General features: G+C 36.3%; 4 protein-coding genes and 1 long non-coding RNA gene across 9 annotated transcripts; 2 read left to right on the top strand and 3 right to left on the bottom strand.

The window, feature by feature from the left end:
- Nucleotides 1–111: 111 nt before the first annotated feature.
- On the bottom strand, nt 112–1,430 carry LOC139107550 (uncharacterized). Its single transcript, XR_011546532.1, has 4 exons — nt 1,045–1,430; nt 646–939; nt 501–565; nt 112–318 (listed from the first exon to the last, which is right to left on the bottom strand). It is a non-coding gene; the product is annotated as an uncharacterized lncRNA (long non-coding RNA).
- Nucleotides 724–3,847, top strand: LOC139107541 (NADH-cytochrome b5 reductase 2). Of its 3 annotated transcripts, XR_011546523.1 has the most exons (5): nt 724–855; nt 2,007–2,333; nt 2,400–2,588; nt 2,689–3,258; nt 3,440–3,847. XR_011546523.1 is itself a non-coding variant. In XM_070665231.1 (4 exons), exons 1-4 carry the CDS (start codon nt 802–804, stop codon nt 3,070–3,072), a joined length of 954 nt encoding a protein of 317 aa, XP_070521332.1. In that variant the 5' UTR covers nt 724–801; the 3' UTR covers nt 3,073–3,847. The 3 variants fall into 3 exon arrangements, 2 of the variants coding, with proteins under 2 accessions (XP_070521332.1, XP_070521333.1); XM_070665231.1 differs by having other exon boundaries at nt 2,689–3,847; XM_070665232.1 differs by lacking the exon at nt 724–855 and adding an exon at nt 1,644–1,840 and having other exon boundaries at nt 2,689–3,847.
- Nucleotides 3,785–6,541, bottom strand: Cct2 (chaperonin containing TCP1 subunit 2). The gene is made up of 7 exons (XM_070665210.1): nt 6,410–6,541; nt 5,907–6,216; nt 5,347–5,783; nt 5,186–5,263; nt 4,873–5,097; nt 4,415–4,796; nt 3,785–4,290 (listed from the first exon to the last, which is right to left on the bottom strand). Exons 1-7 carry the CDS (start codon nt 6,410–6,412, stop codon nt 4,118–4,120), a joined length of 1,608 nt encoding a protein of 535 aa, XP_070521311.1. The 5' UTR covers nt 6,413–6,541; the 3' UTR covers nt 3,785–4,117.
- A 357-nt stretch (nt 6,542–6,898) lies between these two features.
- Nucleotides 6,899–9,037, bottom strand: LOC139107543 (trafficking protein particle complex subunit 2-like protein). 3 transcript variants are annotated; one of them, XM_070665237.1, is made up of 7 exons: nt 8,781–9,037; nt 8,285–8,408; nt 7,761–7,804; nt 7,457–7,638; nt 7,276–7,363; nt 7,121–7,200; nt 6,899–7,046 (listed from the first exon to the last, which is right to left on the bottom strand). In XM_070665237.1, exons 1-7 carry the CDS (start codon nt 8,850–8,852, stop codon nt 7,004–7,006), a joined length of 633 nt encoding a protein of 210 aa, XP_070521338.1. In that variant the 5' UTR covers nt 8,853–9,037; the 3' UTR covers nt 6,899–7,003. The 3 variants fall into 3 exon arrangements, with proteins under 3 accessions (XP_070521338.1, XP_070521337.1, XP_070521339.1); XM_070665236.1 differs by lacking the exon at nt 8,781–9,037 and adding an exon at nt 8,563–8,743; XM_070665238.1 differs by lacking the exon at nt 8,781–9,037 and adding an exon at nt 8,537–8,721.
- Nucleotides 9,038–12,853: 3,816 nt separating this feature from the next.
- On the top strand, nt 12,854–16,129 carry 26-29-p (C1 family peptidase 26-29-p). Its single transcript, XM_070665505.1, has 12 exons — nt 12,854–13,042; nt 13,259–13,311; nt 13,408–13,575; nt 13,696–13,868; nt 13,952–14,056; nt 14,135–14,294; nt 14,367–14,559; nt 14,665–14,882; nt 14,975–15,075; nt 15,152–15,283; nt 15,376–15,565; nt 15,701–16,129. Exons 2-12 carry the CDS (start codon nt 13,266–13,268, stop codon nt 15,883–15,885), a joined length of 1,671 nt encoding a protein of 556 aa, XP_070521606.1. The 5' UTR covers nt 12,854–13,042; nt 13,259–13,265; the 3' UTR covers nt 15,886–16,129.
- The last annotated feature ends 16 nt before the right edge of the window (nt 16,130–16,145 follow it).

Raw genomic sequence — 16,145 nt, 5'->3', positions numbered from 1 at the left:
TGTCATTAAGATAAATTACGTTCGAATACGTTTTCGCGGATATTTACAATTAAACTACAGTCGCATTTATTAACGTGCTATATTTTAAAGATGTTAATGCGAGCTCCCGTCTATTCTGATATATTTTTTTATTGAATAAGGCGGCTCTTATTTATTATTTCGGAAGTGTCCTTAAATTGCTTGAAGAGAATTAGCTTAGACGCAGCTACACGTCGCTTATCATCGGTCAGTAGAATCGTACGAGTAGATCAAGGCGTCATTGAGATATCAGCAGTCACGTATGCCTCACAGACACTATGATTCGTATTCAAAGATTTCCTAAGCGATAAAAAACAAAAATAAAAAAATTAAGAAAAAAAAATTGGAAGAAAAACGAAAAAGGGAAATAAACATTTATTTGCATCACACCTTTTTCGTGATTCTTTTCAGCATTTAATTAATATTATATTATTTTGAAATATTTATTAATAATTAATAAATCACTGAAGACCCTTACCCACCGTGAAAAATGAGGTGTTTAGAAGTGAACGTTGCCAGAATCGTCCCAGGAAAGCATTTTGTCTGTCTTAAAAAAAGGAATTAAATTAAAAATGAAAACGGTGGGCAAGTTATGTTAGTTACATCACTGTCGGAGATAATGCTTACGATGTATCTCTCGGCTTGACAGAGCGCCGATTCTTTCATTTTCCGCTCGTCTCTCACGCGAATGAAGCTCGACTGTTCGACTGTCATTTGTTAATTATAATCGCCGGGGGTGAAAAAAAATTTGAAAATCGCAGAAGTTCGTGTGCGAGCGCTCGCATGTCCTTGGACGAAACTGCGATGGACAATAAGGTCTCGACAATTGAATCTGATGTACGTACATATCATACCGACTGCAGTAATTAATATTTACGTCTCGTTCATCTTTAATTTCCAAATTTTCGCATATTTGCGTACCTAAAATTATCAAAGAATAAGCGAATAATTTTGCAAACACAGTTAGACGACTTATATATTTTGTCGATCGTGACGAAGTCGTCCTGCAAAATCAGCATTCATTACCTTCATACATTGATCATTATTGATTAATCCAACTGAATCTCTTACTCATTGGCGCCTCGAGATGCTTGCATAACATATTTAGCTGCGTCTTTAGAAGAAAATGCACCGTCGTAGGCAAAACGATAGGAATTATTTTTTTTCTTAGTAGCAAAACCAGTTTTTACGTAACCTAGATAAAAAAAAAAAAAAAAAAGAAACATGTATAATTAACGTACTCTTATCGTATATCATCGTTTATACATACTTTGCGTACAATAATCGTTCGTTATCAATTATACTTGAACGTCGCGTTTATTATCTGAAATAAAACAAATTCGTGATTATCGAATAGTACTTCAACTCGAACTAAAAGAAGGAAAAAAAATAGTTTAATCAATTCACAAGCTAGCTTATAAATACACCTTTTGATAAGCAAATGTACGTATGACGAAGACCGATTCCTATCTTTCGCCTGCGGATCGGCCGGCTGCAAAAAGGCACACGTTTTCGGCTTTTAACGTTAATATTGTCACGGCTATAAATACGTGCGCTCAATAGTCCTATTCCGAAAACGCGAGAAGCCGAGTCTATTTTAATGGTTTAGGGTACGTAGAAGTAACGTCCATCAGGCGGCGTCCCATAAACATCGAGAAGTTGACGGCCTGGCGAAAGTCGATTGAGATTGAGATCGAGATCGAGCGACCTCGCGCCGCAACCGCGTCTTTTACTCGGCACTTCGCCGCGTTGCCCTTTAACCTCCCGGTCCAACCCACGTGCGCCGTGAACACCGATCGCGATGTCGAACGTACGAGCGTTGGTAAGGCCCGCTTCGACGGGAACAATCTGATTTTGCGTGCGATTATACAAATATCACGGTGTCGTTACTTGATATTATCGCCGACGATGATTTATACTTTGCACTGCAGGCCTGACGTTCCCACGGCTATGTGCATTATTTGCATTAAAGTACGATTTATTTTCAGGTACTCCCAGTTTTGGCTGCAGTAGGAATAGTTGTCATAGGAGTAGCATATAAAGTATACAAATCCTGGAGCGAGAAAAAGAGATCTGCGCCGGTACTACTGGTTGATCCAGTAGTTAAATATAGTCTACCTTTAGTCCACAAAGAGGAATTGAGTCATGACACTAGAAGGTTCAGGTTTGGATTGCCAACGTCTAATCATGTCTTGGGCCTGCCAATCGGTCAGCACATACATTTAACAGCAAAAATTGGAGAGGAAGTAGTGATACGTTCGTATACACCTGTTTCAAGTGATGACGATCGAGGCTATGTCGATCTCGTCATCAAGGTAAATAGAATAACATAGTTTCGAAAAAAATGAGAGAAATTATTTTCTAATTGCAAGTATTTGTAGGTATACTTTAAAAATGTGCATCCAAAGTTTCCTGAGGGTGGAAAAATGTCTCAATATTTGGAAAATATGAAAATAGGAGATACCATAGACTTTAGAGGTCCATCTGGCAGATTAGTTTACAAAGGGCAAGGAAAAGTTGCCATAAAACTTCTTAGGAAAGAGCCACCTGTGGAATATAACGTTAAAAAGGTAAGTGCATTTACTGTGTGCTATATTTTGGATATTATAATTTTATATAGTATTATTTTTTTTTTTTTTTAACACGAAAATAAAATTAATTTGTATGCAGATGGTTATGCTCGCTGGTGGTACTGGCATTACACCAATGCTGCAGCTAATTCGTTCGATAATAAAAGACCCTACAGACGAAACTCAAGTCTCCTTGCTGTTTGCCAATCAGACAGAAAAAGACATTTTGCTGCGAGATGAATTAGATGAAATCGCTAAAACTAATCCGAATAAATTAAAACTTTGGTATACTTTAGATTCAAGCAGCGATGGATGGTCGTATAGTACAGGATATATAAGTGCCGATATGATAAAAGAACACATGTTTCCACCGTCGCCCGATACTATTGTATTGATGTGTGGGCCACCTCCAATGATTAATTTTGCTTGCACTCCGAATCTTGATAAAGTTGGCTACGATACTAAATTACGATTTGCATATTAATTGAGGTGTCATTAAAATCGTAGATAGCTTGCATAATAAAGCATTTTCATGCTTTTAGTACTTCAATAAAATTAAAAATAATTTTTTTATTTAATTAATATATATCTACATCAATAGAGAACATCAAATAACATGGTGCCAGTCAGAGAAATCTAAATTGAAGAACTTATCGAGACCTATTCAAAGGTATTTATTTCAATAGTATTGACTATATAAGAATTCTGAAATTACATCGTTATTATGTAGTACACAGAGCTTTATAAGGAGTGGCTATTTTGATAATCAAAAAACATGATTACGATCGTAATATTACGATTACTTCGCCATATAGTCGTAGTTATAGTGGCTACTTTTTTTTTTTTTACAGCTCTGGTAGTACAATAACATACGATGATCATTGTTCCACGTAGTATAAGATATCTATCCATAAAGAATTTTTATAAAATGCATTAAATTTTTTTTTCGTAATTTTTTATTTTATTTTTTTGGGACATAGGCTGTGATTGGCAAATGACAAGTAATTCATAGATAATTAATTTAGGAAAATGGGACTAATAAAATGCATTGTGAAATGAATATTTATCTTACCACTAAAATTTACTTTATTCAATTCTATATTGGCGTATTATATACACGATCCGTGTATGAATTGGTATAGTTAAAATGAATAAAGTACATTACTAGGGTATGTGTGAAATATTCACACGAAGTATTGTATCTCGAAGCATTTATTAATGTTGAACCCATTGTAACGTTATAAAAAGTTTTAAATACATACAGTTGTGCTTCTTATTATACATATAATACTTTGTGAGAGATCGAGAAAAATAGAATATAATGTTCGAATAATGGAGTATATTCTCCTTGCTGTATTATAATACACGAATGCTATTAAATGCATTATCGTTGATGACAGACTAACACAATGAAATATTCAATTATTAATTAAACGTGTTAATTTAAGAGGCCACATGTTATGTATGAAAAACTGCAAGCAATTGCCAAGAAAAAAATCGATACAAAAATTATTTCTTTTTTTGACAAGTTAACAATGTCCTCTGTCTTGTACGCGTTTCCTAGGAGCTGCGCGCAAAATATCATCCACTCGAAGTATCATTTCCGCTGCTTCAGCCGCACTTACGAGAACTTGTCTCTTCACTACCCAAGATTCAGTGATTCCTAGCCGTTTCATACAGCCGATTTTACCCATTTCCATATCTACAAAATCAGAGAATTAATTTAATTTAATGTCCTGTCATAAAAATTATTTAATAATTTATTATGTATTTAAGAACATTATTATTAATGTTAAAAAAAAGAGCACAGAAAATTAAAAAATTACCTAATCCCATAGTGTTGCCTCCAGAATTATGTGCGGCTCTTAATTCGCTGACCAATTGCGCCGAGTCGTAGCCAGCATTGTCAGCGATAATGGTTGGCAATTGCTGCAAAGCCCGTGCAAAAGCTTCCATTGCAACTGCTTCTTTACCCGGCGTAGCCGCAGCTGCTCGCGTAACAGCACAAGCCATGATCATTTCGCTGCATCCACCACCGTAAACTATTCTCGACTCGCGCACTGTAGCGGCTAAAACGCAGAGAGCGTCATGTAACGATCTCTCAGCTTCGTCAATAATCTGCTGCGTTGCGCCACGAATAACGACAGTGCAGGCTTCACCTAATGGAACTCCGGAGAATCTTAAGAGCGTATCTTCTCCTATCATGACCTAAAATAATACAATGAAATTTAAATGTAAAATTATTTTATACAAATTGTAAAATAATTTTAAATCATTAATTTACCTGCTCAATTAGATCGCATTTTCCCAATTTGACTAAATCTGGGTTATCAAAAGTACTAACGATCTCGCCACCAGTAACAAGCGAGAGTCTTTCGATACCGTCGAAATCGGCATGTTCGATAGCCATAATTCCAGCATCAGCAAATAATTGTTCCGGATAATTATAAATCAACTGCCTGTTGATAAAGACATTGCATCCATGCTTTAAGATTTTGTCGACCTTATCCTGTGAAATTAAAAAAAATTATTCTACATATACCGATCGTAACTTTTCACGTAAGTATACGTGAAAAATTTTTAAAGACTTTTACAACCTTCATCTTTTCTTTTTCGGCAGTTTCTAACTCTGCTATTTTTGCCATTGAATCTACACGTACTCTGGAGCCAAACACCTAAAATAAATATGTGTAGATTAAAATTTTTTTTAATCAGATTGACGAATAATTGTTTATATTATAATCAAAAAAATATTAACTTTTATTTTGTCCGTGTCCATTGATGTATTAGCAATAAGTATACGCGCATCAGATACTTTTTGTGGTTGGTGAACACCCGGTTTCTTATCTAATAAAAATCCGTCGTCCAAAAAGGAATCGGCGAGTGTCGCGCCGCGTTTTTTAATAACTTGAATTGCTGACAAATTGCCAGAGCCTTTAAGACGTAATACTGCATCAACTGCAAGCTTGCTAAAATGCTCTTTGTGCTGAGATAAAATCTTAGAGCTCAATGTTGTACGTGCAATATTTAGTAAATCTTCTCGAAAACGATCGAGATCTGCAGAATTATCGGTGGCTGCATTTTTTAAAGCCTCAGTTGCTACATTTGCAGCACTTCTCCAACCGCTAATAATAGTTTGTGGATGAATCTTTTGATTCTCAATTAGCTTTTCAGCTTCTCTCAAAAGTTCAGCAGCTACAAAAAAAAAATTAATAAAAAATTAATAAATAAAAAAAATAAAAAAAAATAAAAATTGAATAATATTCAAAATAAAATAATAAAAAAAAAAATACAAGTAAATAACAGTATAATGCATACCAAGAACAGTGACAGAAGTAGTACCGTCGCCTACTTCGTCATCTTGTACACGAGACATATCTACCAAAATTTTAGCGGCGGGATTATCGACCCCGACGCTTTTGAGAATAGTAGCTCCGTCATTAGTAACGTGTACTTCTCCCAAAGACCTGCCTTGAGACACGAGTATCTTGTCCATACCCTTAGGACCGAGGGTAGATTTCACCAAATCTCCGATGGCTATAACTCCGATAAACGAGCTCAACCTAGCGATCTCTGCCTTCTCTTCTCCAGCCTCATTTTTGAGAATCCGCACCGGGTTTAAAGAAACCTTAGAATCAAGATAAAATAATTCGTAAATGCCCACAATTGTCTAATTATTTTATCCTTCGTTAATTTGTAATAATAAAATGACACGTGAATCATTTGTCATACTACCAAGAGACCGGGTTCTAACGACTAAACAATATGCATTTACTGCATTACTTTATATAAAATTACGAGAGACGAGTTGTAGTAATTACCATGGCAAATCAACGGAAATACTTCGCTCCAGGAAATCACTCAAATTCTGAAAATAAAAAGTCCTCGACGCACACGCTGATGAACGTTCGCGATTCAGGAAATTATCGCCATGCTGCTCGTCTCCCGAGCATATTTTCATGAAGCGACTTTTCTTTCAGATCGGCCTCCGATTCGTTGCCTTCGGACTTCGATATGTAAGAACGAATCGTAAAAACCGGTTGAAGAGACGAATTCGCGAGTGGACCAATCAAGAAAAACTGTATATATAAAGGTATTTCGCACGAGATGTGGTCTTGGCAGAGGAGGAGGAGGAGGAGGAGGAGGAGGAGGAGGATTACTGTGTTCCGTATTTAATTCCTTTTAAGGTGTGTACGATTCGTTTGCGATCGAATATATTTAATATAATTACATATGACAATTATGTGCAACATTTAAATTATAAAGGAGAGGAGAGCAGAAATAGGAAATTAAATTTAGAACAAAAACTCTTTTCTAAATTATACATATATTATTTATTATCACTTACATAAAGCATTTTAATGTTACAGGGATCTTACATCTTTGCAATACATTTTATAAATATTTCTAAAATATTATATTACACTCATGATCTCCAGCACAGATGCATCAAATGACCTAAAAAAAAAAATTAATCCAGTAAAAATAATTGTAAATGCTTTTATCACAGATACATAGATTAATATACTCACTTAGACTTTATCTCGTCTCCTGGAATGTAGAATGGATTGCAAACAGTGTTGGAATATGCGGCATGTAGCTTCTTAAAAGTCTATCAACCAGATTCATACAATATTAATTTTCAATATTAATTAAAAAATGTACAAGGACTGAAAATAAACGTTACCGTTTTTATTTCATTATCCCTTATCGATACATTAGACGATTGTAGCACTATGACAAATTTAATCTTTGTGTTTGTAGCATAACCATATCTGAAAAAGAGGAAAAAAAAATTCTCTTAACAATTTAAATATATGACTTGTATTCGACGTGAGGCAGGTACGCGTTGCAACAATCTTACGTACATTTTATACTCTTCGGTCGCAAACAGCAGTCCTAAGTACAAGTCTCGTATGTCGACCGTAGTTTTATTACCTACGTTTAACTTTTCTTCTATAATGTCGATCGAGGTGTGCACCTTGTAATGAAATTGTAACGCGGCTGCTTCGTCAGCACACTGGTAAATCTTGATGAACTTCGGAGAGTTCTACAAATTATTCGTTAATTAATACGGCGTCAATAAGACGGTTCGGCTAAACGTAAATTATGTTGTAAAATTGTTTGCGGGCGACGTAACCTAAAATAAAAAGATAAACCGTGTATACTTGCATCTTTGCCGATAACTGCTACGCAAACGGCCATTTTCCGAGATTCTACAAAAAGCACGGAAAATTCGTTACGATACGCCACACATTTTCTGGCTGGAATCTAAGGCTTTATGCAAAGGTAGTCACGAGCACGAGACGTATAAACGTGCCGTAGTGACGCTAGGTTAGAACGACATCGCTGGTCAAGCATTACGCAGCACGCACGGTCGCGCGAATAAAGAGAAAAGTTATCCTTTACAAATAAAACTTTTACTTGTACAAAAATGCGTGATAAATTTCAGCGTAATTGCTAGGAATATACACAACTAGGCGCACAATAATTCGAATTTATAACAATTACAATCGGTACATTTGCAAAAGACAGGGATGACGGTAATTACAGAGCATCGTATCGAACATTTGTACATATATTGATGCACCCGAGAGAAAACCTTCCTCTCGAATACTAATCGTAGTATCTTTTCTTCAGCGTTCTGTACTTGCGTAACATGTATAAAGCCTCCAGCTCTTTGATCACAAAGTTACCGTGATTGATCATCTGGTCTATCTTTTCGGGATCGGTCTCGGTTTTATTTTTGACGAAAGCTCTCTTTAGCCTCGTACGAAAATACTGATACCCCTTTGGATACTCTCGGCCCATGTACAACAGCTGAAAAGCAATGCAAAGCGATAAAACATATTTATTTCTCACGCTTGTTTGCGATCTCGAGATGCCCGGCGGTCGGAATAAATGTTAAAAAAAAAACAAGTAAATACGTAATATTTTTTGTTCATTACCGTTTTGTACAAATGAATAACTTTACCACGTTGTGACATGACACATAGTAAACCCTGGATCTAGCTGTAACACACTTGTCTCGCAAGTCAATTGACAAAGTGATAATTATTATCATACGCGATTATTTCCATTGAAGATGGATGATAAAGTCGATTGCGAAAAGTTTATTCGGCACGGTTGCTTGTTGCGGATGTTTTTCTATACCAACTAAGCCAATCAGATTTATCGAAGAATTTTTTATACCTTGATCTGGTCAAATGTCCGACATGAGTGCTCTCTACATGAACATCTTGTAATATACATAACGTGATGCATATGTATGCAAAATAATTTTGTCTCACAGCACCGAACGTAATCAGATCAGTGGTCGCAAATTTTAGACGGGCAACATACGCACACTAGGCACAATGCCGTGTCCGTGTGTGCCCGTAGCGCCTGTTAATGTCTCGGACGCAAAGAGCCCAACTCGGAATCGCGGCTTCCACGCGACAGATACAGAGGCTCGTCCGTGTGAAGCCAGCGTTTCGGCTGCCGTCGGATAGAAGAACAGGCCAGACCTATACACTGTCTGTCCTGTTCTTTCGTGGCGTCGCCGGCTAAGATATCGCAGATCCGCTTCTCGGTAACATCGCGGAGTCTTAAATAATTTTAAATAGTACGAAATCCGAGTCACCGAATTGTGTATTGTACGACATTTTCAAGATATAATGTAATATAAATTTTTAATGTACAATGCAGCAAAAATTTTCCGTCCCACTTAAACAGACTGCGGACTGTCGGTTGTATATACTTTTCATATTTTCTGCAAGTACAACCGGTGTGGTTAAAAATTTTTTATGCATTCTACACATCACTCATACCTAGTTTAAATTATTATAAAACAAGGAAAAATTGTTCGAATAGGACTTTAAAACTACTAAAATACGCGTCGCACAATCCGGCGTAACGCGAATCTCAAGCAGCAGATGCCAATTTCCCGAATTGCGTGCAGTAGCGCACGCACTATCAGTCACGGCTAACGAAACAGAAAACGACACTCCGCGAGAGACCGACGAATACTCCGGGCTGTACAACGATCAATTAAAAAATAAATTGAAAACGCGAATTATAACCCGAGAGCGCGAAACAATATTCCGATCACGAGAAAAGCGACCTTGTTTTATAATAACTTAAACACAACACCCCGTATAATATACAAAAACGCAAAACTGTACGCTCACACTCACACTCACACTCGCTCACATAATATTCACCGCGCACTTCATAACACTATGACTCATATTCACCGCGCATTTTATTACAATATCACTCATACTTAGTTTAAATTATTATAAAACAAGGAAAAATTGTTCGAATAGGACTTATAAAACTACTAAAATACGCGTCACACAATCCGGCGTAACGCGAATCTCAAGCAGCAGATGCCAATTTCCCGAATTGCGTGCAGTAGCGCACGCACTATCAGTCACGGCTAACGAAACAGAAAACGACACTCCGCGAGAGACCGACGAATACTCCGGGCTGTACAACGATCAATTAAAAAATAAATTGAAAACGCGAATTATAACCCGAGAGCGCGAAACAATATTCCGATCACGAGAAAAGCGACCTTGTTTTATAATAACTTAAACACAACACCCCGTATAATATACAAAAACGCAAAACTGTACGCTCACACTCACACTCACACTCGCTCACATAATATTCACCGCGCACTTCATAACACTATGACTCATATTCACCGCGCATTTTATTACAATATCACTCATACTTAGTTTAAATTATTATAAAACAAGGAAAAATTGTTCGAATAGGACTTATAAAACTACTAAAATACGCGTCACACAATCCGGCGTAACGCGAATCTCAAGCAGCAGATGCCAATTTCCCGAATTGCGTGCAGTAGCGCACGCACTATCAGTCACGGCTAACGAAACAGAAAACGACACTCCGCGAGAGACCGACGAATACTCCGGGCTGTACAACGATCAATTAAAAAATAAATTGAAAACGCGAATTATAACCCGAGAGCGCGAAACAATATTCCGATCACGAGAAAAGCGACCTTGTTTTATAATAACTTAAACACAACACCCCGTATAATATACAAAAACGCAAAACTGTACGCTCACACTCACACTCACACTCGCTCACATAATATTCACCGCGCACTTCATAACACTATGACTCATATTCACCGCGCATTTTATTACAATATCACTCATACTTAGTTTAAATTATTATAAAACAAGGAAAAATTGTTCGAATAGGACTTATAAAACTACTAAAATACGCGTCACACAATCCGGCGTAACGCGAATCTCAAGCAGCAGATGCCAATTTCCCGAATTGCGTGCAGTAGCGCACGCACTATCAGTCACGGCTAACGAAACAGAAAACGACACTCCGCGAGGGACCGACGAATACTCCGGGCTGTACAACGATCAATTAAAAAATAAATTGAAAACGCGAATTATAACCCGAGAGCGCGAAACAATATTCCGATCACGAGAAAAGCGACCTTGTTTTATAATAACTTAAACACAACACCCCGTATAATATACAAAAACGCAAAACTGTACGCTCACACTCACACTCACACTCGCTCACATAATATTCACCGCGCATTAGATCGCTCGCAGGATAGTCCACGACGCTTCCGTTAAATCCTCGATCTTGACAAAAGAAATATGATGTATCTTGATGTATCTTGATGTATCTTGATGTATCTTGATGTATCGTCGATGAAACTTTTATTTAATTATTACTCCTCAAGGCGCTGACTCATCGAAGTGACCGTGAACTTAAACTTGAACTCCGGTAGAGAACAGTTATCCCCCCTTTACACATCCGTTCCCGACTACATTTAGGCGCGAAATGAGGGTAGCGCGGTCGTGATAACGGTACTTATGTTGGGGGGGTAATTAATTGGCGCACTAGGGAAAAAACGTTCCCACCTATCAGGTGATAAGAGAAGGGTTGTAATTGGTCGGCATGGGGATGATACCGCGAGTGTCCAATGAGTGTGAAAAATTTTGTATTGCGACCCGTTTATTTTTACCGTTATGCGCACTTTTTTGGCGCCGTTCATTCCGCTGACAACAAACTTTTTGAAAAATAGCGGATGCAAAGCGTGCGCATGGTTTGTTTTAATATTCAAAAAAGAAAATAATTTAACCGGCTATGGACAATTTTTTCCCGCGAAGCATACTCGTAAAGGCAATTATTTAGACATTTGTCGGTATAAGAAAAAGAGAGTTCGCAGTTTTACAATAAGTTAATCCGTAGAAAGCGAGAGTGATAACGTGCAAAAAAGCCACTCAATTATTTCGACGATTATTGTGAATAAAAATTAGACATGCCGCTTCTCATCCGCGATATCGTAAAGTCAAATAGAGCTTTCGTGACCAGCACGCGCGAGTGATTTTCAGATACGCGGTGTAAAACGAACCCCGCTAATTAAATTACATGTAGAAATTTAATCCACTTATTAACAATAAACGATCCGATCGATGGCGTTTGTTTTAATCTAGAAACGTGAGATTGAGTTATTGCATAATAGCTACGCGCATTAAAGCGCGTTTCACCGATGCACATATCGGCAAAAATCTTAAATAAATTTATACTTGTTCGCGATCAAAATCTTTCTCTCTACGCGCCGAAATCTCTAATGGTCAGTTTAGCCGCGGAGCCTCAGCGTGTGGGTGTGTTGTTAATCGCTCCGCAATTACGCGTATTTTCGACCGCTGATTGAAAGTCTCGTATGCGAATAAGTGTCGACGTCGACGACTCGGGAACGAACAATCATTTTAAGCACTCGTGTGCCATTCCACTTGTCGCTCTGTGGTTCTTTCGTGCCTCGAAAAAGTGTTTCGGGAAGACAAGGTTATGTCACCGGCAAAGCGCACGGAGCGTCCGACGTGAGTTGCGCCGCGTGATAGGCGTCATCGACGATCGAAATCTTTCTCTCTACGAGCCGAAATCTCTGACGGTCAGTCTAATTGCGGAGCCTCGTGGGTGCGGACGCGTCGTTAATCGCTACAAAATTACGCGTATTTAATTATAAAATCATTACAAAATCTTTTTATTTTACTGTTAAGTTTATATTTCTGCTCTCATCTTATAACTCGGTGATGTTAGTGTGAAGCGAATCTGTGATAACTGCCGGCGACGCCGCGAAAGAGTAGGACAGACTATGTATAGCTCTGGCCTGTTCTTCTATCCGACGGCAGCCGAAACGCTGGCTTCACACGGACGAGCCTCTATATCTGTACGCGTGGAAGCCGCGATTCCGAGCTCTCTGCGTCCGAGGCATTAGCAGGCGCTACGGGCACACGCGGACACGGCATTGTGCCTAGTGTGCGTATGTTGCCCGTCTAAAGTCTGCGACTACTGAAACAGATAAGAATAAAGAAAGTGACCTTAGTCGTATTGTGACTGTGACGTTAGTCATATTCAGTTATCAGTCTGCTTTCGGAGATACGTCTGTCTGCGTCGTAATTAAGGTATTTCTCGTAATTATTGCAATATCCGATCGTTCATAGTACTGTAACAATGACATGCCTTTGCCTTATTATCTTTAGATAAAAAAAAAGGTGATAATTATGCATTAATGTCATTATCATGCATATTACTGTCAGTCAATATAATCCAGCTATTTGGTTATCACAATAATGATAAACCTTTAAATATATATTTATGCATATGCTAACATGTTTCAGAGATGCAATGAAGATGGGTAACATGAAGAACAGTGTACTTCTGATATTCTGTGGTAAGCAGTAAAGTGCAATAATTATTTATTTTTATTTGTTATATACATGTCTCTTGAAGAATTATTTTATATGTAATAATTTTTTCAATTTTGTAGTAATATGTTGCACAGCAGCACTTCCCAAAGAAACCTTGACAGCTCCAACATTTAGTAAAACATATACAGTGAAAGGAACTTTGTATATACCATATGCTGAAATTCGAGAGCCTTTTTATGCATGGTATGATGGCAATAGTGGATCTAGTAGAATTGATTATTATGGAGGTACTTATTTATAACAGCAATTTTTCAATTATTCATTATCTATTTTTAACTTTAATATATAGACTTCAGAATAATGTATGCATGGTATATAAATGTTATCTTTGTTTCTTTGTTCAATAGGAATGGTTAAAACCTTTCAATTAACTCACAAAGGACAATATGGAGCCAGTATAAAATTAGCACCTATTACCACAGAGACTGTTAATAATGAAGAAACATGTCTCCAAGTAAATGGCACTAATGATTTTAAAATACAACCACAGTCTATTGTTCCTGAAACACAAGAAATGGAGGTAAATGAATATACAATATTACAAATTCTGTAACTTTCGATTATATGTATATAAAAAATTTTTTTAATGAAATTTTTATGTAGTGTATTGGAGAAGAGATGATTAATGGATTGTTGTGTGAAAAATGGCGACTTGTACAAGAAATTGGAGAAAAAACGAACAAGTATACTCTCTGGATACGTTATAAGGTAACAAATAAAAATTTATTTATAATAATAAACGAGGTACAAATTTATAGTACTTATTAAATAAATTAATTTTTATAGAAATCACCATCTTTACCAAAAGTTAAAGAGCCTATTCCGGTGAGGTATGAAATGAGAGGATTTAATAGTCTTCTAGGTTCACATTACGATCATTATTATTTAGAATATGATTGGTATTCCTTTGATAAACCTTCCGATGAAGTCTTTAAAATAGTAGAAGGTATGTAGAATTATTAATATATATATTTTTAAATTATATTAAAGTAATAATTATGGAAAAAATTATTTACAGATGCTAAGTGTGTCAGTTTCCCAGGCCCGGGTGACAAACACATATATACCTTTAATCCGATGCGTGAATTTGTTCATAATTACGAGAATCATTTGCATGAAGCATTTGACAATTTCAAAAAGACACACAATAAAGATTACAAGAATAACTTGGAGCACTTATATCGCAAAGATTTATTTAGACAAAATATAAGGTATAAATTAATTTAATTAAATTAATTAAAAAAATAAAAGGTATAAATTAAATCGCGATGTTATTTGCGCTATTAAAATAATTATTTTATGTAAATAATTTTCAGATTTATCCATTCTACAAATCGTGCAAATTTGGGTTATCAGTTAGATATTAATCATTTGGTAGATCGTAGCGATCTTGAATTGAAGGCTTTGCGAGGCAAACAATATACCCCAGGCTACAATGGTGGGGCACCATTCCCATACGATATCGAAAACGAAACCGCAGCTGTTCCTGACAGTATAGATTGGAGGTTGTTTGGTGCTGTAACACCAGTTAAAGGTTTGCAATTTTAATATTATATTGGCATTTGTTGGGACGAGCGGCGACTGCGGCTGGCGTACAACAATATCATATTTATACTTTTTAAATAGATCAATCCGTTTGTGGCTCTTGTTGGAGTTTTGGTACTACCGGTGCGATCGAAGGTGCATATTACATGAAGTATAATAAGTTAGTACGTCTGTCCCAACAGGTAAGCAATTTATAAAAAAATTAAAATATATTATTTTTTAGATTAAAATCGAATAATATTACGATTAATATTGTAGGCTCTTATTGATTGTTCATGGGGATTCGGTAATAATGGTTGTGATGGTGGAGAAGATTTCCGCTCGTATCAATGGATGATGAAACATGGTGGTTTGCCTACTGAAGACGATTATGGCGGTTATTTGGGACAGGTAAATTATTTAATTACATTTATTAAATATTGGAGATAGTTTCTATGATTAAAATAATTTTTAACGTAAAAAAAAAAAATTTTGCTTTGCAGGACGGATACTGTCACATAAATAATGTAACGTTAACAGCCAAGATCACAGGTTTTGTTAACGTCACTCCGCGCAGCGTGGAAGCTTTGAAAATCGCCATTGCGAAACACGGTCCTGTTTCTGTGTCTATCGATGCTTCCCATAAAACATTCTCGTTTTATTCTCATGGAGTGTATTACGATGCAGCTTGTGGTATAATTTATAAATTTTTATTTGTAGTTAAAAAAACAAATTTATCTTAAACTGCGTACCGTTCCGCCGAATATTAATTTCAATATATCGCGAATCTATAACTGATTTACTAATTAATTATATTTTTGTAAATAGGAAACACGGAAGAAACATTAGATCATGCTGTTCTGGCTGTTGGATACGGTACAATGAATGGAAAAGGTTATTGGTTAATAAAGAATTCGTGGTCAAATTACTGGGGCAATGATGGATATATTTTGATGGCTCAAAAGGATGACAACTGTGGCGTTCTTCTTGCGCCAACATATGTCACTATGTAACTATAATTTTATTTAAAAAAATTGATCAAAGAATAGATTAAATCATTTAAGCTCTCTATAATTTTCAATAAATAAACTCAAACTTAAACAAATTTAGAGGCTATAATATTAAAATAATTTGTTAAACTATATATTTCGTAACGAACAAGCAGCAATTGTAGCAAATTGTTGAAGATTATACTTAATGTAAGAAAATGTGTTAGCAATAAAGGGAAATTAAATATTTCTTTAAATAATTAAAAAAGCGGTTGTTAAACAAT

This window comes from Cardiocondyla obscurior, linkage group LG13 (genome assembly GCF_019399895.1).
Source record: "Cardiocondyla obscurior isolate alpha-2009 linkage group LG13, Cobs3.1, whole genome shotgun sequence".
Lineage (NCBI taxonomy): Eukaryota > Metazoa > Arthropoda > Insecta > Hymenoptera > Formicidae > Cardiocondyla > Cardiocondyla obscurior.
The sequence above is the reverse complement of the archived record's forward strand: the minus strand, read 5'-3'. Positions and strand labels throughout refer to the sequence as shown.

Bases quoted from the DNA above. Each gene is read 5' to 3' on its own strand.
- LOC139107541 (XM_070665231.1), top strand. From the start codon at position 802: ATGTCCTTGGACGAAACTGCGATGGACAATAAGGTCTCGACAATTGAA. The intron at 2,334-2,399 runs GTAAATAGAATA...AAGTATTTGTAG, and splicing joins ATGTCGATCTCGTCATCAAG to GTATACTTTAAAAATGTGCA. The intron at 2,589-2,688 runs GTAAGTGCATTT...ATTTGTATGCAG, and splicing joins TGGAATATAACGTTAAAAAG to ATGGTTATGCTCGCTGGTGG.
- Cct2 (XM_070665210.1), bottom strand. The intron at 5,098-5,185 runs GTTGTAAAAGTC...TTAATTTCACAG, and splicing joins CCGAAAAAGAAAAGATGAAG to GATAAGGTCGACAAAATCTT. The intron at 4,797-4,872 runs GTAAATTAATGA...GTATTATTTTAG, and splicing joins AATGCGATCTAATTGAGCAG to GTCATGATAGGAGAAGATAC.
- 26-29-p (XM_070665505.1), top strand. From the start codon at position 13,266: ATGAAGATGGGTAACATGAAGAACAGTGTACTTCTGATATTCTGTG. The intron at 14,057-14,134 runs GTAACAAATAAA...TAATTTTTATAG, and splicing joins CTCTCTGGATACGTTATAAG to AAATCACCATCTTTACCAAA. The intron at 15,076-15,151 runs GTAAGCAATTTA...TTAATATTGTAG, and splicing joins TAGTACGTCTGTCCCAACAG to GCTCTTATTGATTGTTCATG.
- LOC139107543 (XM_070665236.1), bottom strand. From the start codon at position 8,652: ATGATAATAATTATCACTTTGTCAATTGACTTGCGAGACAAGTGTGTT. The intron at 7,639-7,760 runs GCAAGTATACAC...AATAATTTGTAG, and splicing joins TAGCAGTTATCGGCAAAGAT to AACTCTCCGAAGTTCATCAA. The intron at 7,201-7,275 runs GTAACGTTTATT...TCTGGTTGATAG, and splicing joins GGGATAATGAAATAAAAACG to ACTTTTAAGAAGCTACATGC.